The following is a 27,080-nucleotide window of genomic DNA, read 5'->3' as shown; positions in this document are numbered from 1 at the left end:
ATTTGAATGAATAATTACACATTTCATCATATAGACCCACAAAAAAAACCTCAATTACAAAAATAAAAATATGTAGCCTTTTTTGGGGTGTATTACATTTTTAAGATTTTGCATGATTCTTACAAAGACAGCTACTTAACATTTAACTCTGTTGACATTATATTTTAGAAATTGTCCAGTTTCCTTGAATTTCGATGGTTTTATATAGACAAGAATCAGTTCCATCATTGTTGCTTAAAACAGGTATCTGTACGCTATGGTTCATACAGGACTATAGTTACTTAAGTGCTGCTTTAGACAGGTTCCTATATAGTAAGGTTTGGTTTACACAGGATTAGAATTGGGTTTTAGTAGGTGCCTGGTTTACACATGATTTGAGTTGGTTTAAATAGGCGCCTGTTTCTTTTTAGTTTTGACATGTTCCTGTGTTAACAGATATGTCTGAATGTTTTGTTTCCACAGCTTCCAAGTAAATTTAGAGTTGGCTTAATACATATATTTTGCTATCACTGGGACAGTTTTTACAGGTTTTTGGCAAATACATGCATTGAGGTATTAGTAAGACAGATATATTTGTCTTAAGTTTGAATTAAGGCGGTAGACCTAGGGTAAGGGACACAACAAATCACTGGAACGTTTGCATTCACCATTTTACATCAATCTCATGTAAGCATCTAAGTAACTAAGTAAGATTAATTTATTTCAATCTTTTTCAAATAAAAGCTTGATTGTCTTTTATGCAATTGAATATGATGCAAACATATCACTGATTCCAAGAGTTATGTCCCTTACCCTAGGTCTACCACCTTAAGGCAATTTTTTTTTAATAAGTAATTTGGTTAAGACAGGGTGTCTGCCATATATTAGGTTGGCATAAGACAAATATAATGTTCAATTAAGGATGTCTTTCCAAATTATTTGGTTCACTTGTTAATAGGTTTTGACAGGTTTAACCCATTTTGTTTGCATTTTGCCAAAAATTGGGTTTGCTACAGACAGATATATTGCTCATCTTAAGTTGGCCTTAGACATACAGTTAAATTGGCTTTAAGTAACCTTTCAAGCGAGAGTAAAATCATGGTCATATAAAACAAGTAGTCTCTATATACAGGTTGATGTTACATAGAATGTACTGTAAAAGAATATTTAAATTATAGTCTTATAAAGCAGGTTATAGCTGAATACAGGTGGTTATTTAAGAGATTAGTGTATTGCATTTGAAGATTTTGAGGCAACAATTGTGGATTTGATGGTTTTAATTCGAGTTAACTGATGATGATTATGGGGAGCCAGTAAACAGATATTTGCAACCATCAAATCCAGATTGACGATAAGATAACAGTATTGTATTTTAAGATTTGGAGGTGTCAGCCGCGTTTTTAGTACATATGCCCTACCATTATCTGAATCAAGTAGACCAAAAATAAGCCCTCTTAGTCCACACAGCACAAGAAGTCCGAGACTGAGCTCAAGAGGCTTAACTCCACCTGAACCCTCATTAGTCAATGTAGTTGAAGAGGATGGGATCAAGTTATTGCTGAGGTGCTCGCTACAAAAGGTTTGACTGTAACTTTTGTTAATTTTATGGTTTGATTTTACAGGTTTTACAATACATGGTTTATACATACCTGACTTTAACCACATCAATTTAAAGCTGGATATATTTAAAGTATCACGCTACCAATAGAAACATGAATAATAAAGAAATTCACAAACTAGATATCTTAAGATCCATTGTCAAGCGTCAAAATCAGGTGAAATCAACAATACATTTAAAGTATTAAATTTTTCATTTTAAAACTTTAATATGCTAATCAATAGGCTCCTTCATCCTAACAAATTCAGTAAATCGTCAAAATTTCAATAGATTAAAAACTCTGGACTGTTTTTTTTTTCTGTTTCAATTTAAATATGAGAACTTGTTGTGATTTTTGAAGTTTAGATAACTCTTTGTTATAAAATCTATCCGAAAATGTATATATCATGCTTTCAATATAATTGCACAATACAGCAGAAAATTTGGATCTAATAAATTAGGTGTAAGTTCTTTTGTGAAGAAACCACTTGGGAAAACTAATTAAATGCTGAATATTTTGATCCCACATCATGAGATTTAACATTTGACATTTAATTTCAAGACTACTTATCCAATTTCATTTGGCTTATCAAAATATCAAAACATTTATCAATGATACAAATCATTTGAGTATGCAAAGAGAGACAACTCTTATTGAGAAAGGAATGTCAAGAAAGATAACTCTTGTTTTAAAACTAAGTTGAATTGAATTACAAGGTAATTTTCTAGTCAATTGAGTTTCATTTTCAAACAACTTCTCTGCTGTGGTGTTAACTGATATAAGTTGCTGACACCTTAGGTTTTAATTTCAACATCAGCACACAATGTGTCAATCAAAATCTCATTCTTTATAACAAAATAAAGTCTGCATTATTTCCTGTAAATTCTTAGCAAAACATTTGAAGAATTTGAGCATATGACTTGTATACTTAATAACCTATTACATAAAGCATAATTCAACCACCTGCAGTTCTTTGTAAGGTTCATGGGTTCGAGGGTTTTAGTTGAGCAAGCATGGGTGAAATTCAAATTGTGGTCTAGATATGACCTAATATTGGTACAAATCTATGTAATTAATCACTCTCTATTTACAAAAGTGATGATCTCTGAGGTTTGATACATAAGAGACCGAAATTTGATCTGCATGTCTTGTGTTATACTTTGGGTCTGCAGGAAACTGACAGAATTTGAGGAAGATTTAATTTTAGTGTGAAAGCAAAACTACTGAAGAACGTTTCACTTTTAGACAGGAGATTGAAATATATGATCTTCATGTTATAGTATATGAAGGTACATTTAGAAGAATTTCAATCAAGTACAAAAGTCAAAAACCCTCCAGAAAAGTAAAGAGCAAAGCACTTCCTTGTATCCACAAAGAAGGGGCATTTTTGAAAAATTGTAACACAAAAACTGTGAATTTCAAAGAGGGGGGAGGTTTCAATACCCTGTGTATTCACCATCAATACTCTGCAATACATGTATTATCAATCCTTTTCATGATACAAAGAAATCAATGGATCTGTACCTCTTTTTACAAATTTTCATTTTTCCATACATTTTAAGTGCAAGTATTTGTAAGAATCAGGCAAAATGGGAAAAATCAGAAACGTGTGTCAAAAAACCACGGATCTGACAATGCACTCAATGATGCTTTCTCTACTTGAAAAGAGTATTATTTGATCTCTTCATCACTGGATTTGCTAAGAAATTTTTCAATAGAATGTTGGAAAAATGAGGTTTTTGACAGAGTTATCTGCCATTGAAATATTCATTTCAGTGCATTTCAATGAAATTTTAACTCAATACACCAACATGATATGAAAAATCTTGTCTTTTTCCCTTGTTTTAATGATGCAAATAGTCAAATTAAACTTTCAAAATAGTAGTTTTTTTTCATACCATGTTTCACCTACTGCCTGATTCTTACAGAGACTGACACTTAAATATAGCAAAAGGACTAAACCCCATTGTTAAATTAAGTCTTAAATCAAACCCAAGTGACATGGTATAGAACTGTGTTCTTTAATTATGACAAATGTAAAATTTATGTAAATTACCAGTAAATGTCACCTCTAGACCTAATTACATGACAATTAGAATCTAATTTTGTCATTACATCTTGTACAATTCATCACCTTTGTTTTCAACATGTGTTTAACCAGGAAATACCAATCTAACAAGGATGATCCGAGGAATGATCTAACATGGATTCAAGAAATCGTTGCTTGTACCAGGGTAATCAAGGGAATTCCTGGGAAATCCAGGGAAATGGAGAAATCTAAGGAAATTCAGGGGAGAAGCAAGAGATACTTTAGGTGGATGGAGTGAGAAATGGAGAAAAAGCATGTGAAATTGTGCAAAATCATTGAAATTTTTTTGGGGGAATGGAAAAAAGGGGGGTTGATAATAGATGTTACATCATATAACAAATGATTATATTTTAAGTGTTAACTACTTGTTAAACCACAATACCAAAATTTAAAAATTTGTACACCACACACAATACTATGCTAACAGACATTTTAAGGGCAAAAAAGTTTAGGTAGATGGCTGAGATAAACAGGTTCCATGAAGAAAAAAAAATGAAAAGAAAAACCCTATTTTTTGCATAACAATAGGAAGCTTTAGTAAAGTAACTGTTCATTCAACAATTAGTAGAATTTCAGCTCGATATGCTGTAATTGAAAACCTGAAAAGTTTACTTTGATACATCACAAGTCTAATCAGCTAAAAGCAGTTGCAATTCAAAGCAATTACATTTACCTTGCACACCTTGATTTTTTTACCTGTTCCGATTAACGATTTTCTTGTCCATTGCATAACAACACCTGTCAACTCCAGGACATGCAAAATGATGACTTTTATTATAAAGCAATGCCAACATTATACACATGAAGGTGCAATAAGGAGTTAATGAGATAAACTCCAATATGCACAAGATAGCTCCAAGATCAATTAAAGAGACTGCATAGCAAAGGGGGATAATTTGGTCAACAACTACTTGTTTTCCCAGATCTGCATAGACAAAAATTGGAAGCTAAGTTAAACTCTTAAAACTTATTAATTTACCAATGGTAATTATGCATTCAATAAAATTAAATGAACTAAATAAAAATTCAATATATTTTACTGTTATATTGCTTCTTTTTACAATATTGACAGCTCGTCACTTTAAAGAATATAAAAAATTAAGGAGAGTCACTGTTCTTAAAGAGTTATGAGGGGAAAAAGCATACAACATAAGCATAAAACACAGTACTAACTGCATTACATAACATACAATTGAAATCATAAACCGGGAATCAATAATATATGTCAAAGAGTTATTGCCCTTTTATTGGCAAAGTTTAGTGAATTACTTCCCTTTGAAAATAAAGATCTTATGACTGATTTTTTTACAACTAATAGCAAAATGCATCACTTACTCAAATACAAATAAAAAACAATAAAATATAATGTATAGAAAGCAAGAAATCAACTTGTTGTTCTTTCAGAAAGTGATTATGAATGTCACCGCAAGAAATAAAAAGTTCCTCTGAGAATACATGAAATACTACTTTAAAAATTTTTGTTGTAGAAATGTAAAGTTGTTCATTTCAATGACAAGTGAAACTCTTAAAGGGCTCTTTCACCAACAGTCAACTAAATCATAAATGAGGGAGTAAAATTACAAGTCAAAGGGTTATTGCCCCTTTATGAGAAAATTTATTGAATAACAGCCCTTTGAGTTCTTTAACAACATTAATAAAGTGTGTAACATGTTGGACATAAATTCAATAAAGAATAGATATAAAGAAGATATACAAAATGTTACTTGTTTCTTCTCAAGGAGGTAATGCTGATTGTCATCTTAAAAAATAAAAAAAAACAATGTTTATAGACTTAATTGCTCAATAACTTGAATTTAGTATTGCTCTAAAGAGAAAGGGTTGTGGTTTATGAATGACATGCATAATTAAGTGTTAATGACATATTTCACACACAGTCTTAATTGCATTTGAATGTGACAAAAACTACCTGCCAGAGTTATTGCCCTTTCAAATGGTAGAGGCCTTACTAAGCTCTTTAAACTTTTTCAATAACTTAACATTATTGAAAAAAAAAGCATTTTAAAAGTTTCCCCATAAATTCTCAGAAGAATTGAATTCATTAAAGTAGCATAGCACTGAAAGACCTGAAATTTAAGGATTCCAAAATTATTGTTTAAAAGAAGATAACTGTACTCATTGTTCATTAATGGACTTCAATAAATGTTATAAGAATTCATATGTATGCCTTTTCAGCTAACTGATAGCAAAGAGACATATTATTCAAACACATTAATGAAATTCAGTTACTTTTGAAGTAAGATTAATTAAACAAAAAATCAGCTTATTTTGACTGCCTTTGACTAACATACGATCAGGTTATCCACTTATAATGCTTAGATCTAAGTTCAGCTTGTTAGATGGTTAAGCATTTGACCCTGAAGTGGTACATCAGACCAGTTTTCAGTGAATTACCTCCCTTTAAAAATGAATACCTTTGATAATGAGTTTATTTACAACCAGTAGTAAAGTGTCTCATATACTGGGTTACAATTCAATGAAAATAAAACAAACAGAAATTGCAGTATAGAAATCCAATATCAATTTTATATTTGTTTCATCTAACAATATTGATGTTATTTGTCAATGTTTAGGATATTTCTTCATGAAATATTAATCAAAACATTGTTATCTTGTAAGTGAAAAAATCAATTTCTCCAGCTCTGTCAAATAACTATCTGAAGAATCGGATAATTGTCTTCAATTATATTATCTGCCTCATTTGGTTCAAATGTCTAACTGAGAGCTTGATCCTTGTCTCAACTTCTTTTGTGTAATTATGTTATTTTCTAATAGAATGTCGATATTTCAAGAAATCATTTGAATTTTTTCACTGTTACGCAATTAAAGTTAAGTTTTCCATATTAGTATTATGATAATACAGGTGGGGAGGTAATGAAGTAAAGGTCTTTTACCAAGAGTAATAAAGAGAACCAAGATTCTAGCGAAAATCAAAAGAATGTAATCCAGGGAAAAAGACCAGATATGGAAAACAGACACACATAACAGAGGACATAAAATAACAAAAATAATACATACAAAGTAACAGAAGTAAATGAGCAACTTCGACTCCACTAAAAAATTGGAGCATGGACCATGTGTACCGATAGGGTAAGCGTCCTCTGCTTTCCTAGAAACACCTACCAAGTTGCTCATAAATAAGTCAAGTCCAAGGTAGACGGAAGAGGAAAGGAAAACTATGGCACGTTGAACAAATCAGTTTCCATGGTGATAACATATTTCATGCAGAGTCACTTAGTCTGATAGACAAAAAAAATACAAAAACTGTAAACTGGGTAATTTTTGCAGTCTTTTTTTCATGGTCAACCTATGTTTGTGCAGTTTCAACTTTGTATTCGCTTCTCAATTCAAATTATAATGTTTTACAAAAAAAATACTTAAGACTGTTTAATTTTCTCATTGTACATCTTACTGCGATAAAAAAGGGCAAAAAATGAACTGCTGTGAAAATTTTATGGTATACAGTGTGTAGTTATAAGTAAAACCTGATTTAGCAAATACTGTGAAAGTACTATTGTTTGTGGGGTACCAATTTTCATGGTTTTTGTGCAAGTGCAAACAACAAAATTTTGTTCCCAATGAAAAGGAGATTTCATTTGACGTGTATACAAAAAAACAACAAAACCACAAATTAAAAAATCCACGAAATTTGTGCTTCTTCCCTATTCCATGAAAATTGGTATCGACGAATTAAAAGTAGTTTCACATTAGTTCAGAAAAGATTGCTTTGACAAAAGTTGGAAGTTCTTACTTAACCACCGCAAAACCTATAAAACCCAGTTCATTTTTTAAATTAATAATTAGGGAAAGTTTGAGTGAACTGGCAGTAACATTGTTCAAATGATACCACTTAAGTTAATATTTAAGGAATTAAAAACATTAAATATAACACAAATGTACCCCCAAAAATATTTATTAGAAATCAACTAGTTCAAATCAAGAAAGAGTTCTAATGAACATGCTGTAGATGAAAAGTCCCAAGTAAACACACTGTAAAAGTTTCAGTGAATGCACTGTAAAACGATTTATCATATCATATGGTATAGATTTTACAGGTATTGTAGGAGTTAAGTTCTTTAACAAGTAAATGTCATAAGTCGAGCATTATATGAAATGTACATGATTCCTTTCAAACAGCTTTATTTTTAGCAAATAATAAAAAACCCAAATCAATGATAGTTGTATGCTTAATTTCATTTCTGATTGCAGCGAGGATTTTTTAATCCTTTAGTCTGGAAGAAAAAGAAAATGTCAGGACAAGTGACTCATTGAATTGTCCTGATCATATTCAATATTGGTGGTAACTTCTTTAGAATATTTTGTGATGAATTAAATGAGTTGATTAAGAGACGTTCAAGTTTGTGATTTCTGAGCTTGTTTGACATCCTGCTACTAAGCTTTCTATATTACAAATAAAGGGTGTCTGGTAACACAAAGCTTTTTTTCCTCCAATGCATAATATTGCCTCCTAGTTACCTTTTCAGCTATGAGCAAAGTCAAAAACAGGAACAGGTAACAAGTTTTAAGGTGCCCTGGCCGACCGCTGCACTCAAAAGATTGCCAAATAAAATAAACTATTTGACAAATTTCACATGTTTCATTTAGAAAATGTAGTTGCAGTATAAAAACAATACATGAACAATAGCAAAAATATCAATATATTTATTTGTACTCACATCAAAACAGTCAGATTAGCTCAGGGAACCCTCGCAATCTGACTGGTCCTAAAACTTGTCAAATGAATTTGGTATTTTCCAGCAATATACATGTATTGTATATTTATTGTACAAAGACAGAGATTATCTACATCTATTACAAAAATATAATTTTGTTTTATTTTTTTTCCTGCTTGATTACCTGCCTTTGTTACAACAATACAATGGTGTTCTATCATTTTCTGCTTGATAACCTTAAATAAGGTCAAAAGTTAATAAGAAAATATAAAACAATGATACAGATTCCAAGGTAGAAGTTGACTCTGACCTACTAATTTAAGTATTAGAGAAAAAGAACAATAACTCTTTCACTTTGTTTAATAATTTTAAATGAAACAAACAATAGCCAAGCCACGGTAAAAATTCACTCTTTGACCTTGACCTTTGACCTTATAAAACTAAAAGTTTTGGGATATTCACAAGGATAAGTGTGTGCCAAGTTAGGTCTGAATTCATTTAGGGATATTTATTATAAAGCATCCACAAGTTTGTTGTGGACAGACTGAAGCATCATGCAAGGATGAAAGTGGATCACAGACCAGATTTTACAAGGTCAATTAACAAAAAAAATGAGCAAAGAATTCAGCACAGTGAGGAAGCATAAAGCTAAGCAATACTCATGCAATTTACTACTTACTGTTAAGCAACTAATTAAACTGCCTTCAAATGGGGGTTGGAAGGCTCTTAAATCTGAACACCACTCCAGCAGCTCACGAGCTGCATTCTGGAAACCTGTTGGTGACGACAGATGCTGCAATGACAAAGAAGTTACAGTTATACACATACCCAAGAATTATGTGCAGATTCATAGGTTAATGGACCTGACATGGCACAAAACTGAAGTTTTACTTTTCACATAAAATCTTCATTTTTCACTAATTAAACCTGAAAAGTATTTTTGATCTGATTTATTTCTAGTTGTGCCCCTTAAATCCTTGATCTATTCCTGAGATTATTCCAAAATAATACTTCAAAAAAAAATTCTGTATCTAGAGCAAATATTTGTCTGGTGACAATTTTTTCAGAGATTACTGCCAAAAGAAAAGATGTTAATAGTTAAGTGTTTGGCACCATTGTCTATATTCATTGAGGACAGAGCAGTTGTGGTTCAATGTCAAGATTACGTGTTCAAAGGTTTAGCGTTATTTTATTTTTTATTTCAGAAACTTTTCCCAATAAAAGCCTGGACCACCCTCCCCTCCTTTCATCAAATTTTTGTACATTGGTTATTTATTTTTTTTAAATAGCTCTATTTGCTGAATATTTTTTATAGTATGATATGGCCATGACAAGACTTATTCAAACTGAATATGATGTCAATGCTCAACAGAACAGCCTTAATTCTGGAAGTCTCAACTGATCATCATGTTTGTCCCTATCTTAGGTCTGTTGTTATAGTTTTTTTCTGTCTGAGCTACAAAATTACCTTTACTCTTCAAATACTGAACTTTTGACATGAACCTTAAAAAAAAGTACATAAACGGCTACGGCCTGTCAAAATCTTGGGTGCAAAAGAATACAATAAATGGTTTGTGATTGATGTAGTACCACAAAAACACACCGATTCCTGTTAATTCTCTCAACTCTTCAATACAAATGATATTATCTTTGATATATTTATACAAAACAGCTCTACCACAGAACCGAAATTCTGGGCGCTGCCAAAAAACTTCCTCGACTGGTAATTGATATTCCGTATTTAAATTGTAAAGAGATAGTGTTAACAGATTGATTCTAACCAAGTAATAACTGCCATTATGAGGTCTTGTGCTTTTTTTCCCCTGAAGTAATTTTTCTTGTTCAGGTGTGAAAAGTTTGTTAAGATTCTTGTTAAGACATCTTTATGTAGAAAACTACAGGTAATTACTGGTAGAGGGGTCAACTCTAATGAGTTATCCAGGTACAAAACGGGAGGTCAACTCTATTGCAAAGTCTTCTAATGAGTTATCTTGCTGCAAAATACGGGTCAACTACTAAACTCTATTACAAAGTCATCCAAAGATATATTATCCAGGTACAATGAAGGGTCAGCTCTATTGGAAAGTCATCCAATGAACTATCCAGTAATAAATGAAGGGTCAGCTCTATTACAAAGTCATCCAAAGATATATTATCCAGGAACAATGAAGGGGTCAGCTCTATTACAAAGACCATCCAAAGATATACTATCCAGGTACAATGAAGGGGTCAGCTCTACTACAAAGTCATCCAATGAACTATCCAGTAACAAATTAGGGGTCGACTCTAAGAGTAATCAAGGGAACCAAGGTTATAGCGGTAATCAAAAGAATGCAATCCGGGGACAAAGACCAGACATAGAAAACAGTCATACACAACAAAGAACATAAAGTAACTAAAATCATATATACAAAGTAACAAAAGCAAATGTGCAACTCGGACTCCACTAAAAACTGGGAACATGGACCAGGTACACCGGTAGGGTAAGCACAAAGTCATCCAATAAGTTATCCAGGTACAAAAGAGGGGTCAACTCTATTACAAAGTCATCCAATGAACTATCCAATAACAAATGAGGGGTCAAATATATTGCAGTCATCAAATGATACACTATCAAGGTATACAATATCCTAATTATAAACCTACCATACCTTCGCTACTAATATAGGTAATCACTAATTGTGCTACTGGTAGAATTATGTCTAAACTTAAAGGTGACTTAGACCTACCATGGACTGAAAAGCAAGGAAGACATCCTTTACCTCTCTTTTTTTTTGCATATGCATTTTTTTTAGCTGGATTAGTACATCACTTTTGTAAATGCAGCCTGTACCTACATCAGACATAACTGAAAAGGATCATTGGGGCTGAAATTTACTTTTAATGGTATGTTAACGATCCAAATCATAGCGTTAACAATTATTACTAGGTCAATAGAACATTAGGTTTTTAAATTGTTGGCTCAATTAAATTTTAATGTTTTTTTTTTTTATCAAATGTGCAATCAATGTCTCTACATAGAAGAATTATGCAAGGGGAGTTAATCTAGGACCATAATTATTAAGAAATAACAAAGCATACAGATTGTAACCAGATGTTGCTAATAAGAACACCATCAAATAAACCTTTCTACAAATATTTTACATTGTAACTGATATCATTTCTTTGTTGTGATCTATTTTATATAACCTGAGTAACCATGCAAACTATGAAGAAGAAAAAACAAAGATTAAATAAAAGGGGGATGGGGGAAACTAAAACTGTAATAATTTATCAACTACAAATTAAATGAGATATATGATAGATATATGGTATTGTTGACTTTTCATCTAGTTTTATTGACTGATTGTGGTTTACTGTCTATGGCAAATATTTTTTGCATTTCATGACAAAAATATTTGACCAATCAAACAGACCCTGCTTTTTACTAGACCAACACATTGAGTCAGATCTTCATTGTGCATTTCACAAAAAAAAAACAAAACTAAAAAATAAAAACAAAAACAAAAACAAAAAACAAAAAAAAAACAGCCCACTAGTTGGCATGACAGTCAATTGGGACAAAAAATTCTTATTCACAGCTAACCCGAGTTGTCACTCTAACCCTTAAAATCTGCTTGGTTAAGAAGCAATGAGCATCAATTCTAAAGTTTTTGAAATGACTAGGTTACCTCCAGCACTTTAGGTGAGCATAATAGCCCGAGACAATTGAGGCAGTATATCATCTAATTTTAAAACAAGAGTTGGTTGAGTAATTAAAAAATCAAGCTTTTAAATTATGAAAACATAAAAAAAATATTGAAGGGTGCATTTGAGACAAAACTAAATCAAGGTGATGTCAAGAATTAATCAAAATTTGGTGCCAGCTATTGCAAGCAGACAGAGGTTTGATAAAAAGATAAAATGCAACATTAAGGGCATTTTCATTTGTCAGTAAAATATTTAATTTTCAAGTTCTGTTGAGACTGCATCTTTTTATTCCATCTTATACTAAGTGCAGTGAGTGGTAATGATAAATACTTTTTCAAGGTGACATTGTAATCAACAGAAAAAAAAATGCATGTGCTTTTCCTTTGTTTACATGGAAAAGTTGCATCTAATTTAGTTTGGCAAACAGCTATGCATCATAAATTAAGTATGTTTGATTGATGTAACAGTATTTTGTAAGGAATTAAAATTATCTAATCGCACAGATGCAAAAGAAATGCAGACTCTTGTGCAATTCAAGCGATATTGGTAATTGCATATCATGAACTATTTAGAAACTTTGTAAATGAGGGGTTTCTTTTGTTTACCAGTTATCTTTTTATCTTTTCTTCATGATTGTAAACTAATTATCCACTTGAACAAGAACTTAAGAAAACAGGGCGCGGTCTCAATTTTTTTTTTTCAATTTGCGTAATTAATGCCAAAATGAAATTAATAGTGTTTCATTTATTGTGAACAAAACTGACACAGTTTTTAAAACAATATTATCAATATATCTGTTATCTATAACTCATTAAATAACACTGTACTAAAATGACATTAAAAATGAATTTTTACTTTATGTGGAATTATTCTATTTCAAATTAAAGAGGTCAAATAACTTTAATTGAACATTTGAGCTAGAGAGAGCTGTCTGTCTGTCTGTCTGTGTAAACTATTATACTGACCTACACCAAACTTAAGACATATGGTGATGCACAAGCCCATAATTATTCATTTTTACTTTAACTGCGATGTGTCAGTCCCTGTAAGAATCAGGCAGGTGAAATAAGGTATGAAAAACCCATCATTTTGGTAGTGTAATTTGACTATTGCACAATCAGAATCAAGGAAAACAGACAAGATTTTTCATATCATGCTGGACCATTGAGTTACAATTTCATTGAAATGCACTGAAAATGAATATTTCAAGGGCAGATAACTCGGTCAAAAACCTCATTTTCTAAGATTCTATTGAAAAATTTCTGAGCAAATTCAATGATGCAGAGATCAAATATGGGTCTTTTCAAATAGAGAAAGCATTCTCGAGTGACATTTTACTGTCAGATTGGTGGGGTTTTGACATGCATGTTTCTGATTTTTCCCATTTTGCCTGATTCTTACAAACACAAACACTTAATAGAGATTGTCTGCCCTTGATTGAAATACAATTACCTGATGAAAATTTGGATGGATTAAAACTTTCTATCAATTCACAGGTATTTTTTACCTGTGTCTAACAGAGTCTTTGTCAAGAGCCCAGTTAACTAGCTAAGATATTTCATCAGGTAATGGTCATTCAATCAAAAGCTCTATTCTGTGAAGTTAACCATGTTATTCGCTATAACTATTTAGTGTATAAACGTTTTCAAAGTAACATACATTTCAAAGCAAATACCAAGACACTGTTAACAATATTTTTACTATGTCTATCAGCGTAAACAAAATAATGCCTTGTAAACTAATTGTTTAACCAATATTGAGTCCTCGCCTTTTCATCATTATACATATATGACCTTCGGTAATCTGCGCGACAAATTTACGATGTTAATCATTGATTATTTACTGAGGTTGTTGAACCTTTTTAATATTGGACTATACCACTAATGACTAGATTAGGTACAATGGTTATTGATGTTACTTCAGGTAAACAATGGCTTTAAAAATCATAAAGTGTCAAAATGTTGCATGTTGCCACTTGAGTTGAAGGCTGAGGTAGATATCAAATTTTGGATGACTTTGTATTGTTATGATATACTTACAACACATTAAATGAATTGATGTTTAGTTTACCCATCCCCCCTTTTTTAAAAAAAAATAAATCCTGTGTTTGGGTCATATAATAGGTACTGGTAAGCTCCACCCAATTACACACCAGTAGTGAATCCAGAGACTTACAAGAAGGATCCCTACCCTGCCGCGTCAAACGTTTCTAATGAATAATGTCAAAAAAATACACATTACTGTTAAATTACAAAATTGATAATTTATTGAACTACATTGCTGAATGTGTATTTTTCAATGTTGTAACACTAAGTACTGTGAAAGTACTTTAATTAGTGGACACCAATTTTCATTTTCATGTTTGTTGAGAATTAAATTGGGTAGTTTGGTCTACCGATGAAAACCAAGAAAATTGGTACCCCACAAACATGAGTACTTTAACAATATAGCATGTTTCAAAACTCATTGGCCACACCCCTCTTGATCCATCTATGCATGCCAACTATGTTAAATTATATAGTTAAGATGACTGTATATTTTAATGTTGTAATACAAAATATATCACATTAAAAATAAAAAAAAATTTGAAAGCCTGTCTCCCCGTAATCCACCTATGCAAACTCACCATATTCACCCTAACGCTCACCTGTTTTATACAATTAAGTCTATCTACAGTCTGTTGTATATGTCTTTCCATCTCATTCATGGTGGTCCTTTTTTCTGTGGATCACATTGGAACGTTGGATAAACTTTGTACATTGGGAAGTATGAAGATGAAAGTTCCGTAACGGAAAGTTTCTACCCTAAAATGATTCTGGATTTTCTTTACTAAACTAGCATCTATTGGTATTCTGTGGTTCTTACATCTTGAAGAGACTGAAAAAAAAATAAAATCTTTCTTTCAATGGTTAATTGATTGATTGATTGTTTTTTAATGTCCTTTGGCAGATACTATAGTAATAAAGAAATTGATTGAACAGACAATACCTTGTACTAGAATAACTCACTAAGCTGTTTTGGTCATTCTTAACAATAAGGTCAAGGGTCATGACTATAGCAACTAGTGTGAAAGGTTACAACCTTAATATTTAAATTTCACCATTCCTTAACAAAATCTTTTCAAACAAGAAAACATTTTAATAAGCTATCTGTTGTCAATGGCAACAAAGAAAATTCCATCAACAAGTGCAGAAAAAATATCATCTGCAGCATAATGACTTCCTGAATGAAAAATGAGAAAAGAAAACAGAAAGCTGAGATAAATTGTCTGATAAAAAATATTTACACAATAAACAAGCATCACCTAAGAAGACCTTGGCAATCAAAGATAGGTATATCTAAATACCACATATTATATATATATATATATATATATATATATATATATATATATATATATATATATATATATATATATATATATATATATCAGTACACAGATATCTTGTCTGTCTTGTTAGGAGTAGCTATATTGTTTACACTGATACACACAAAAAACTGAATACATGATAGACTCATTATTGTCACAATTATTTAGTCAGGTACCACTTGTGTTGGTGTGATTGTAAATTAATTCTCATGCTCTTAATACCAGCGTGTATAAAATGCCGACACTGCCTATGGTTGAGGTGATTCATGATATATATTGAAAAACCCACCCAAAAATGATGCTGTTTTGGCCTACATTTGCTGTATTTTCATGTAAGGCTAGTCCTTTGTATATTCAAATCTGTATTTCCGAAAGAAAAAACTTTACATTCATATCCCACCAAAATCAACCAAATCAAGAACAATAACTCTTGCATAGTGCCAATTTCATACACAATACAGAATTTTTATCTCGAAAGTACAACAACACCTATTGTCTAATTTTTATAAAGACTGATATGATGCTTAAGACCACAAAATTGATTATAAGGAAGTTGATTCAAATGTATTTGAATAGTTTCAACAATTATCTTGAGATATGATGAAACATTCCCTGCCTGATTTTTAAACAGACTCATACTAATAAAGACATAGATGAACTCTATTCATGTGTGAAATCCTATAGATATAATTACTGCATGAAGAGGTGGACAAGGAGTACTTAAAACCAGGTATCAAAATTATTGAAGTTAAACAGGGCATAACTATGATATACACCATTATCATCTACCTGTATTTTGATGGTCCATTGATTGATTGATTACAGTTTAACCTCTCTGGAAGATATTTCATGCATTTCATGACAAGGACACATTATTCTGACTCCAAGCCAACCAGTCATCAATATACCCCTCAAATACTGAGTACTTGATAGAGAAGCGATGACTACCGATTTTAAAGACTTCTATATCAATCAGCTGGGGATTAAACTCACAACCTCCAAAAAATCATACAGAGCATGCTACCCTGAGACCAACAATGCATTTTTATGGACCAATAGTCTGCTCAAGTTTGGAAAGATAAGCCAAGGAACACAAAGTATGCCTTGAGGATCATTATATGCCTAACTTGCCACAAATGGCATAAAAAAATTATATGGAATGACGGTTAAAATGTAAATATTATTTGTAGTAACTATTGGTTATTTGTAGGTATTGAATGATTATTTATAGTTACAAATTGACATGACATCTAACAACATCATTGAATGCTGTAATATGCCAACGAAAATAGAATAAATGACAATGCAGTTTCATCACTTTCCTTGATATAGTATTCTTCATAGTCTATGGTAGTTTTCTTATTCTAAAAGCTTTTTTTTTTTAAAATATGTAAGTGGGTAGACCTAGGATAAGGGACACAACTCATACACATCATTGGAACGTTTGTATTCACCATTTTACAATAATTTCTTGTAAGAATCAAAGTAACTTGGACTGATTTCATTCTGTTTCAAATGGAAGCTTGATAGGCTTTAGTGAAATTTAATATGATACAAACATATCACTGATTTCAAGAGTTATGTCCCTTACCCTAAGTCAAGTAGCTTATTTATGTTTTTCTTCATACTGAGAGTCATTTTAACTAAAATAGTTAGTGTCATATTTTTTCTCCCATTCAAAGCCAGTGATAAAAATTGCAAATGACTTTTTGAACACTAATTTCTACCAGAGGTCTCCTTCCATTTTAAATCATCCAAGTTTTCTATAAATTTCAAGGAAGAAACTGACTCTCAAATCAGCTTATTCTTGATTAAAATAATTTCTCCACTCTCTATGGTAAAATTTAGATTTAATATGCTCCCTCTAAATTTTAACAGCTTGAGAAGAGATATTATTTTAACCTCTTACTATTGAAGGAACCCACTTCAAAAGAGTACACTTATTTATGAGCTAAACATCTAGAGATAAACTTCTGCCAAAACATTTCCTAACAATAACCATTTCACAGGATAAAAACTCACTAATTTGTCACCTGCTTGTTGTGGCATAACACACGGTAAGTGAAGAAGCTCTTAAAGCCAAGAAGTGGTGATATGCAGTAAAGGGCAAATATTGTCCAACAAGAAAGCATATGCTTTTGATATAAACTAAAATATATGAGAAAAGAAGATGACAAAATGATGTTATAAAGGTTAAAGTAAAATGTAATGAATAGCAATAAAAAGTAAAAAAATCAGTTTTATATTTCAGAAAACATGAGGGCCAAAAACAAACCATAACACACATTCTCCTTCAAGAATATAGTTATTAAGTGACAAACAATATCATTTATGTATTTTTCAATAGGCCATCCAATTGACATCTCATACAGCAACCTTAGTTCACCCTCATTGATTATTTATCTTTGTTTGCATTCAATCAGATGGTCTAACATTAAACAAAGAGTCCAGGTGAGGGAGGGAGGCAGATGGCTTCACCTGTAGTGTTGATCACCTGATGGAATGGCATGTGTCAAAATGTTGGATACAGTAATGTACTGGACAGGAAAATAACTCCAGTTAGCTAAATGCTACAATGTACATGCATATTTCACTATTAAGTAATGACATGCTTATTCAATCTTGAACTGTCTGTGTAATAACTAAAAAGAAACTGATGAACAGACATTTATTTTGGTGGTATTAATATCCCCTTAACAAAAAATCAACAAAAAAATGAATTAAAAGTATCATCAAGTTTAAAAAGACTGTACTTATTTAAATCTATTTGTTCTAGCTCCATCAGGTATGAAGTAAATTTTGGTTGAAATGTTAAAAATAAAGCTTTCTAGACATCACTCTTAAAAAAAAAGAAAATATACATGGCAAATGAGACACACAGAGAGACAGACAATAAATGTGAATATAAATACCTTAAATTTATTCACAGGGCATAACAACACAGTATTATAACTCAACAACTCCTAGTAGCTTTTCAACATTGAGATTAGATTCTCAACAACTCTTCAATAAAAATGTGTAAATTTAATCATATTCTAAGTGACCATGACATGGGTAAGTGGCCACCTCCTTATTTTCATCTTTGTCAACAAGTACTCTTCACAAAACATTGAGATGATGTTTGTCAATCAACTTTGTAATTGACAATTATGAAATAGATATGCATATTTGAATGGGTCTTGGGGAAAAAAGAGATTTTTTACAATATGATATTCAATAGCCTAAGAAATAATGGAAGAATAAGGGATTATAGACATTTTTGTATTCTTTTAATTGTTTGTAAACTCATTTTAACACTATCTTTGACAGAAAAAATACATTTTAAAATTTCTGTGAGTAGAAGAAAATATTATGACAGATCTTTGAAACTTCTTTTATCAAGATAAAAGGAAACGAGATTGAGAAAGTATGTGGACTACTAAATTCCAATCCATAATGTCTTTTTTAAACCACTCAATTTTTCAAATGAAAACTTTTGAAAATCTGATAGGCTAACTCAAATACTAACTATTAAATAATTTAAAACAAGTAAATCATTTGGGACACCTTGGTCTTTATTGCATTTGTCTATGTGTTGTAAGGATCTTCCACCAATGAAAACCTTTCAATTTACTTCAATGTATGAAAAAAAAAGACTTTCTCAAAATCATCTAACAAGCAAAGCTCAGCAGTACTAGGTTACAATCATGATACATCCATCTCCATTATTTAAAATCCACAATAATGATAAAATGGTTCCTCCCGTTAATATTTAAATTCTCTACAAGCATTTTGAGACAAGAAATTTGTGAGCCAATGTTCACTAGTGATGCCTTCACATATGTAACAGACAGACAGACAGATCAGAGAAATAATTATGGTAATATCTGGAATGGAGCAGAAATATAATTATGATAATATCTGGATGGATAGATATTTACTAAAATCTATCAAATAATAAGATTACAGAAAGGGTTTCAAAACTAACTTACAGTTAAGACATAACAGACAGACAGACAGACAAATAAAACTCTGTGTGCCTAAACAGTGGGAGTTACAGGTACTGAATCCCTCCTTTTACTGGAATTTGATAAGTTTGAACCAATGATAACTCCCTCCTTTACTCTAAGTAAAATAAGTCAAGAATATATTTACATTGTCAATATTTCAATACAAAAATCATTTCAAGAAAAATGTACATCCATAGGGTATGTAAGTCTTGTCGTGTGGTTTCATGAGAATGGGTCCTTGTCTATCATTCAAATCATTAACATACTATAGAGTTCAATATTAATAGCAAAATATCTTTTTATGCGATAATCAGGGATGATTATACGAGGTCTACAAACAAAGCGGAAATTGGCAAAATCAGAAGTAAATATTCAGTATAAAAAGAATGGTAACGGTAAAATCCAGATTTGAAATAGCGGAATTCTGCTAAAATGCAGAAAAAAATTACCACCGGATAATACAGATAAAAAATGATAAGTATTTAGTTCTACAGGATAAAAATGTTAAGAAAAGCATTAAGAAGATTTTGCAATGTGATGCAGTGTTTCGATTTTCGGGAAGTAAACACTAAAATACAAATCGATCTGTGGATTTCAATATGGTCTACATAGGAAATTCCAGAAGGGAAACTAAACACAGAACGAGACTTACAAACCCTATTCCTGAACAATAATTTAACATCACAATATGTACTTGCAGGTATTATTAACATTTGATATTTAAAATACAATGTAATAGATCTGAAAAACACATCTTAACATAAGTACAGTATAAATTTTTTTCTGAATGGATGCTAAATAAATCAAGGTTGAAGCACAATCCCATTAACAACGGATACCAGGTGAAAATTAGATAAAGCATTATAGATATTCTCAGTTTATTGAATACGTTTTATGCAAAATTTACAACTTGAACATCACATAATTCCGAATTATAAGAATTTTTGGCATCATATCAAAGTAATTTCTTTAGAGGTGTATTAAGCATTCTTTGCTAAGTAATATCCAATAAGTTAAATCTGAAAACTTCTGTATAACATTGTAAAGAAGCTATGAAATATATATGATGGTGTGCTGTTAAAATGATGCTGGCTTAACCTATGTAAATTTTGACAAATCTGTTTATAACGCTTCAACACAAATAATGTTTCAATGTTTGATGACAGTGTTAAGTACAAGGCCGTCTAAAGAATAGGCACTGCTTAAATACTAGAATTGTACTGTTTCAATATTTGATGACAGATGTCAGTAAAAGGACGCCTTAAGAGTGGCATGTTCAATAAAGAATACATTAATTCAAATTAACCTTTTTGTGGAACTTCATCATAAAGTGGCTGTTTTTAAGATAGAGCAGAGTACAACTACAAATAAATGATAGGCATGGATACATGAAATGTTGATAAATGAAGATAAATTGCTTCATAACAAAACATAATGATGTTTGATGATCAATTTTAGTACAAGACCTTTTAAGAAACAGGTATGATTATAATATAATTATATCAAAAGTTTCAATGACTGATATAAATAGAAGACCTTGTAAAAAAGCTGGCAAAACTTTACATAAGATTAATAAATTTAATTTCAATTATCCATCAAAATTTTTAATTATGGCATTCATCATATAACAATAAATATCAGTACCATGATGAATGATTCATTGTACCAATAAATTTTATAATTAACTCTATTTCCAAACTTCATGAATTTTGAAATTGTAATGAATTGTTTCTTTACGCAAGTAGAAAATTATTACTCCAAAAATATATTTTGAAATTGATATGATAGCTAGTTTATCATTCATATCATAACTTTTTTGGGTTGGTTATCTCAAAAAATGTGGGACAAAATGGTTATGTTACATTTCATTATTGTTGAAACTATTCTTTTCAAATTTTAAGGTGAAGGCAGAGATCACATTTTGTAACTTTTTGGTATGGTTTCAGTGAAATATAACACAGCTCAAATTAACAGAACCAACATGTAAAAAAACCTTTTTTTTTAAAGAACCAGGCAATCAAGGTAATGCTGTGATATTGTAGTCTGACCTCATTTCTAAATACTTTTAAAAAATAACAAAAAAAAATATTAAAAGCAGGTTAAACCTAATTGTTTATTCTTACAGAAAAAAAAAGTACAATTTAAACAAATAATATTTGTCACATGTGTTAGAGATGTCACTGAATTAAAATAACAACTTCAAAAATCAAACAAAACTTGCTAATTATAAAAAATACATGAGGTGTCTGTTGAAGAAATGATGAGATTTTTCATAAAAGAAATTATGTATAACCTTGTCTGGCAGATGATGTATGAATCAGTGTTATAATATATTGCTTTCTATAAAAAAAAAAAAAAAAATCTGTCTCAAATCATAACAAAGAGATGTGTTAATGTTCTACATCTCAAAGAATTTGACTTGAAGCCGAGAATGACATTTTGAAGATCTAGATTATTGGGAATCAACTTAAAGCACAGAGATGTCATTAACTTTTTTTTTATTATACTTCTTTTGTTGGGCAAATAGACAGTTATTTCACTCCCCTCCTTCACCCCCCACCCCAAAAAAAAAAAATAATTGTGTAAATTAGCAATAAATGTGTCTGAATTTAAATTTCATAGTGTTACTTAGAATGTATGGCATCACTGAGAATGAAAAACAGAGAAAGTTCTTGAACACAGCTCTACTGAGTTAAAAGAATGGTAAATTTTTTTAAGGAGAGTATCCTTTGGGCAAGTACAAGATTTACTTTTCCTTAACAACAGGACAATCTTAAGTGTCATATCCTGTTTACAGGGAATACAATGTAGATGTTCAAGGGATACCATGATTGAATGAATTGCTTTAATGAATTGCTTTAGGTAGTTAATCTGATATTTGAGAAAATTATTTAAACCTTTTACATGTATCAGACACATATTAGCTTCTCAATTGACCAGTTAACTTTTTAAGGCAGTTCAACAGGTGATTGCCATTTAATTAAAGATACTGTCTCCTGAACACTTTCACTGCAAGCGCTGTAATACAGATTGTTTACTTTCTACTTTTTCTGTACCTATATTTTCTCTGAAGGACTTCCTTTGCCCTTGAATGTTGGCATTCAAATCAATGTACAAATGGTACAATGTGTATCACTTGACTCCATTTTGAATGATGCATGTAAAATGTTTTTTTGATTCCAATGATATCTTCATTTACCAGTTAACCAGTGAAAAGACCTTCCAATAAACTCACTAATAGATACCCTATCAGGATGATTTTAAACAAGTTATTCACGATCAGATAGTAAACATAGTTATAACTTTTATATAGATTTTCGATGGTTAAAGAACTCGTGCCTTTTCAAATCTTCCCAAGCATGAAAAAAAAAGGGAGAAGAAACGGCACTGATATTTGTCAATGACTAAAAGCGTTGACATTGATGACATCTAAAATATTCAAAAATCGGTAAATTAAGATCACTTAAATGTTACCTTAGAACTTGGACAACCATATCATAAATAGCCTATGACCCCGCCCGTCTTTTACCGAATACCAAAAGGGTATTAATTTTGTCAGATTTGACAGTCAAACTTTACAAATGTTATCTCATTAAATGATCTTTAGTTCTTGGTCCTTTTGATATTACAGGTATTGAAATTATCATGTAATCTAAAAAAATTGATTTTATGAAATTGACAAAACTCTGACATGGAGATTTAAAAAATATCAATTGCATCATGCTTTCATGTGTTTGTTACCAAATATTCAACTATAAAGATTTACGGCAGCCAAAATCAACAGTGACATCAAAATGGAAAAAGACATTATATTAATTACTGTGTATTGATCGAGTTGAAAAATTAACAAATATGAAGTAAAGTCACAAAAGTAGTCTAAACCATATGATGAATCTGAACAAGAAGTCTTTATGAATATCAGGGATGAAGTGCTTTGTGCATGTCACAAGCCACTAAATTCACTTTTTGTTTCTTTTTCAAAAACAGTTACAGATCACAAACCAGCCTTAGTTTATCATTTGGATGTTGCATTTTTCCAACATTGTCAGTATAGTTTCACTTTTTACCCTTTGACCTTAAAGACGCTCTTCCGTGGAAATGCAAGTCACTTGATTGCAATTCTGTTTCCTGATTGGCCAATTAGCATTTGAAAAACCTATCAAAAATTGAAATTGCATGCCATGTGTTATTTCCTGAATGAAATGTAGAAAATCATAAGTAAAAAGAACAAAATTTTACTGCGTCGGCTATCTTTCTTTCAAAAACAAAACTTATTTAGAATAAAAATCATGTAGATTGTATATAAAATTGACACTTAGAAAGAAATATTGTTCTTAAGTGAGAGATGAATGTAGGATTTTCTCCAAAATACAGTTCAAATACAAAAAGGACTAATGTTACATATAAATATGTTTTTTTTTTTTTTTTCAAAAACATTTACATTAAACAATCTGGAATTTAACAATGCTTGAGCCAAAGTGGTCATTTACTGTTAAGGGGAAGTACACAAAATAGGGTATGTAGGGTAGCAGGAAACAGATACTTTTTTTTTGGCCTATGATGAATCAATGTATCTTTGTTTTTTTTTTTCATGGTGTTATAATTTTTCTTTTGAATAAATATAGGGTACTATGGAACAAAAAGTTCACAAACCAAAAGTTGATCACCCAAAATTAAGCTTATGGGGAAAATGAAAATTATCAAAAGGTCATTCATCAAAGTTGAAACGCTCCATTGTTTTACCCTGAAACTAGCTTCAGGCTTTGAATGAAGAACTTTTGATGATAAATCCTTCAACGATAAACAATAATTTACCATTTGACAAGAAGATTCAGACAAAAATGTTAAAATATCAAATATTTTTATCTATTTTACTATAAATGCAAAGAAGTTGAAAGAGTAATCAAGGGAACCAAGGTTAAATAAAAAAAATGTAATCCAGGGATAAAGACCAGACATGGAAAACAGACATACACAACAAAGAACATAAAGTAACTAAAATCATACATACAAAGTAATAAAAGCAAATGAGCAACTCGGAAAAATGAAAAAGAAAAAAAATAATGGTAAGACAGCGAAACCTGTGTAAACAAAACCCCTTTTGACATTATACTTTGTCAACTTTAGACAGGGTTTTACTGTGAAAGTTCTTTAATTCATGGATACTAATTTTCGTGGATTAGGGAAGAAACATAAGTTCATGAATTCCTGCATTTGTAGTTTTTAGGTTTTCAGTATACACATCAATGAAATCTCCTTTTCGTTGGTTACCAAGTTTCTTGGTTTTACTTACCCATGAAAACTATGAAAATTGGTTCCACATAATCTATAGTACTTTCACAGCAGTTTTATCAAGTATCAAAATATATTTAAAATGATATAAAAGAACTTTAAAAACAGTTGGTTTAGACAGGTTTTGGATTATTCAGGGTTTGGTTTAGACTTAGATTTCACAGTAATTTTAAAACACCCATTATAAATTAAGCATAGATTCATAGAATTTTTAATAATAAAAATCTTTTTGGTCCTTTAAATGAAAAAAAAAATAAAGCTGAAAGTAAAACAAAATGCCCTTAATCAACCCACCTTAATATCAAAATTCAAATTTACTATGATCTTAACTTTTGAGATATTTAATATTATAAAAATCAAAATATATTTTCAATCAACTCAACTTGACAAGAAAATATTTAAAAAATTAAAAAACACAAAACTTCAATTAAAAAAAAAAAAAAATTTGAAGACAAAATGATGACTAAGCCTACCTCTGCCAGTAATACATGTAAATCTACTTGTCCCGATTTTTGTGACTTACAAATATATTAGTACGACAATTTTATTTATTACAGTTACATTACAATAGATATCAAGTAAATCACGAGGGTTTGATTATAGTTACATCTAAGTTAGAGAAAACCATGAAAAAGATAAAAGCGATCGCATTGATTTTACCAGATATGGTGTGACCCCTTTGTTTGTCTTCAGTTGCCGTTGAAACATGCTTTCGTAGTTGCAGAGCAACAGAGGAAAATATGTCATACATAGTACAACTCAAGTAGTGGTGAGCTGTCCCCATGTATCAAATTATCTACTACATTAAAAAGATGTACTGACAAAATAGGAATCATCACTTCTAAGTTTTTGTTCATGACAAACTATAGTTTGTTTCCATGAAACATGGGTAAGGTTATTCCTCAAACATGTGGACATTGCATGGAAAGCTATTTACTTGCAAAGTGGGGGTCGGGGTGGGGGTTTAGGGGGGGGGGATGAGGGGTTTGGGTGGGGAATGTGGAATGTAATGATAAGGGTGTCCATCCTTCCTTCCAATAAGCTGAGGATTACCAATCACTTATCCTCTTATCCGCTATTCCTCCTATACCACTGAATGGAATTGAACGAAACTGTCACAGAATCTTTATTACATGTTCACATTGTGCAACTCCTATGTTAAATTTTGATCCAAATCAATATCAGGGTTTCACATGACAAACATGGACTTTGTCATATGTGAATATGGGGGGTACCAACCTCTTATCTGCTACTCCTCCTATACAATCTGACATTTTTATGAGGGAGATTTAAAATTTTTCAATAATTTTGCAGGAGTCTCCCCCTTTTGTAAGAGGTTTAACAGGTACGGATGTCATTCCAGGACAAAAAAATCTTGATGACAAATTTGCAGATTCTAATAGAGCTTGATAATAAACATTTGAATTGCTTCGACCTTTTTGTACTGAATTAAAAAGAGCTCTATTACATTTTGGCTGAGCCTACAGAAGAAGACAAGAAATTAATCAGCCATCTCTAAAGCTAATGGACCAGTTTAGTAAATAAAAGCCCTATCGAGACCTCAATAATTGTTTTAAACATGCATGATACTGAATAAATCACATTACCAATCTTGTCTTATATAAACAATGTATTTACAATTCACATTTCTTGTTTAAAACGTATTCATCAACTCCTAAGGATACATGTCCATAAATTAATTACTACAAGTGTTTCAGTGTCAGACAAAATAACTAATTAGACATAGAACATAAATTCTAATGTTGTTTTGTAACTCTTAAAATTTCTATCAGTAGCGTGACATGCTCGCGACAACTTATTACCATAATAAGTCGATTTGACAATAGCTACGTTTACAAGGTGGTATACTCACAATAAAAGGTTAAAAATTCATCTGTGTGTAGCTGTTATGTGTCTTATTATCTTGTTAAACCATCCCACATAGATTTTAATTTGTTGTATAATTTAATGTTATAGAAGTTTACAAAACTAGAACAAGAGGCTTCCAGGAGCCTGAATTGCTCACCTTGTTGAATTTTGCCTTTCAAAGGCAATAAATTAAACAAGAAGTTGTCCAACAATTTTGACTCAAGAAGTCTTTGGTAGGACTTATCACAAGATATTTTCAACAACTAAGTTTCTTTTAATCTTTCACAGTTTTCAAGATATTGACTGAAAACTATGAAAAAAAAGTCATTTTTCCCCTTTCAAGGGCAATAACTCTTACAAGGAGTCGAAAGACTTTTGTAGTCCTAATAATATGAATCATTTCAGTTACTGAAAGAATTTGGATAAACCGGTTTTGGAGATACAAGTGAAAAACTACTGTCTGACCCCTATGTTCTATTTTCAGTAACGGTGGCCATATTTTTCAAGGAATCA

General features: G+C 31.1%; 1 protein-coding gene across 3 annotated transcripts in view; it reads right to left on the bottom strand.

The window, feature by feature from the left end:
- The window catches only part of LOC148620026 (zinc finger MIZ domain-containing protein 1-like), a 207,526-nt gene that overhangs the window by 96,086 nt on the left and 84,360 nt on the right, over window positions 1–27,080 (bottom strand). For all 3 annotated transcript variants that reach the window (XM_088580538.1, XM_088580539.1, XM_088580540.1), the window contains 2 exons: window positions 14,695–14,924; window positions 9,037–9,150 (listed from right to left, as the gene is read on the bottom strand). In XM_088580538.1, the coding sequence (XP_088436664.1) occupies window positions 9,037–9,150; window positions 14,695–14,754 (174 nt within the window). In that variant the 5' untranslated portion in view covers window positions 14,755–14,924. The remainder of the gene's footprint in view (window positions 1–9,036; window positions 9,151–14,694; window positions 14,925–27,080) is intronic.

Source organism: Perna viridis, chromosome 4 (assembly GCF_037379345.1).
Source record: "Perna viridis isolate PV_CMFRI_1.1 ecotype Kerala chromosome 4, ASM3737934v1, whole genome shotgun sequence".
Taxonomy (NCBI): domain Eukaryota; kingdom Metazoa; phylum Mollusca; class Bivalvia; order Mytilida; family Mytilidae; genus Perna; species Perna viridis.
Note: the sequence above shows the minus strand (reverse complement) of the source record. Positions and strands in the feature narration are given on the sequence as shown.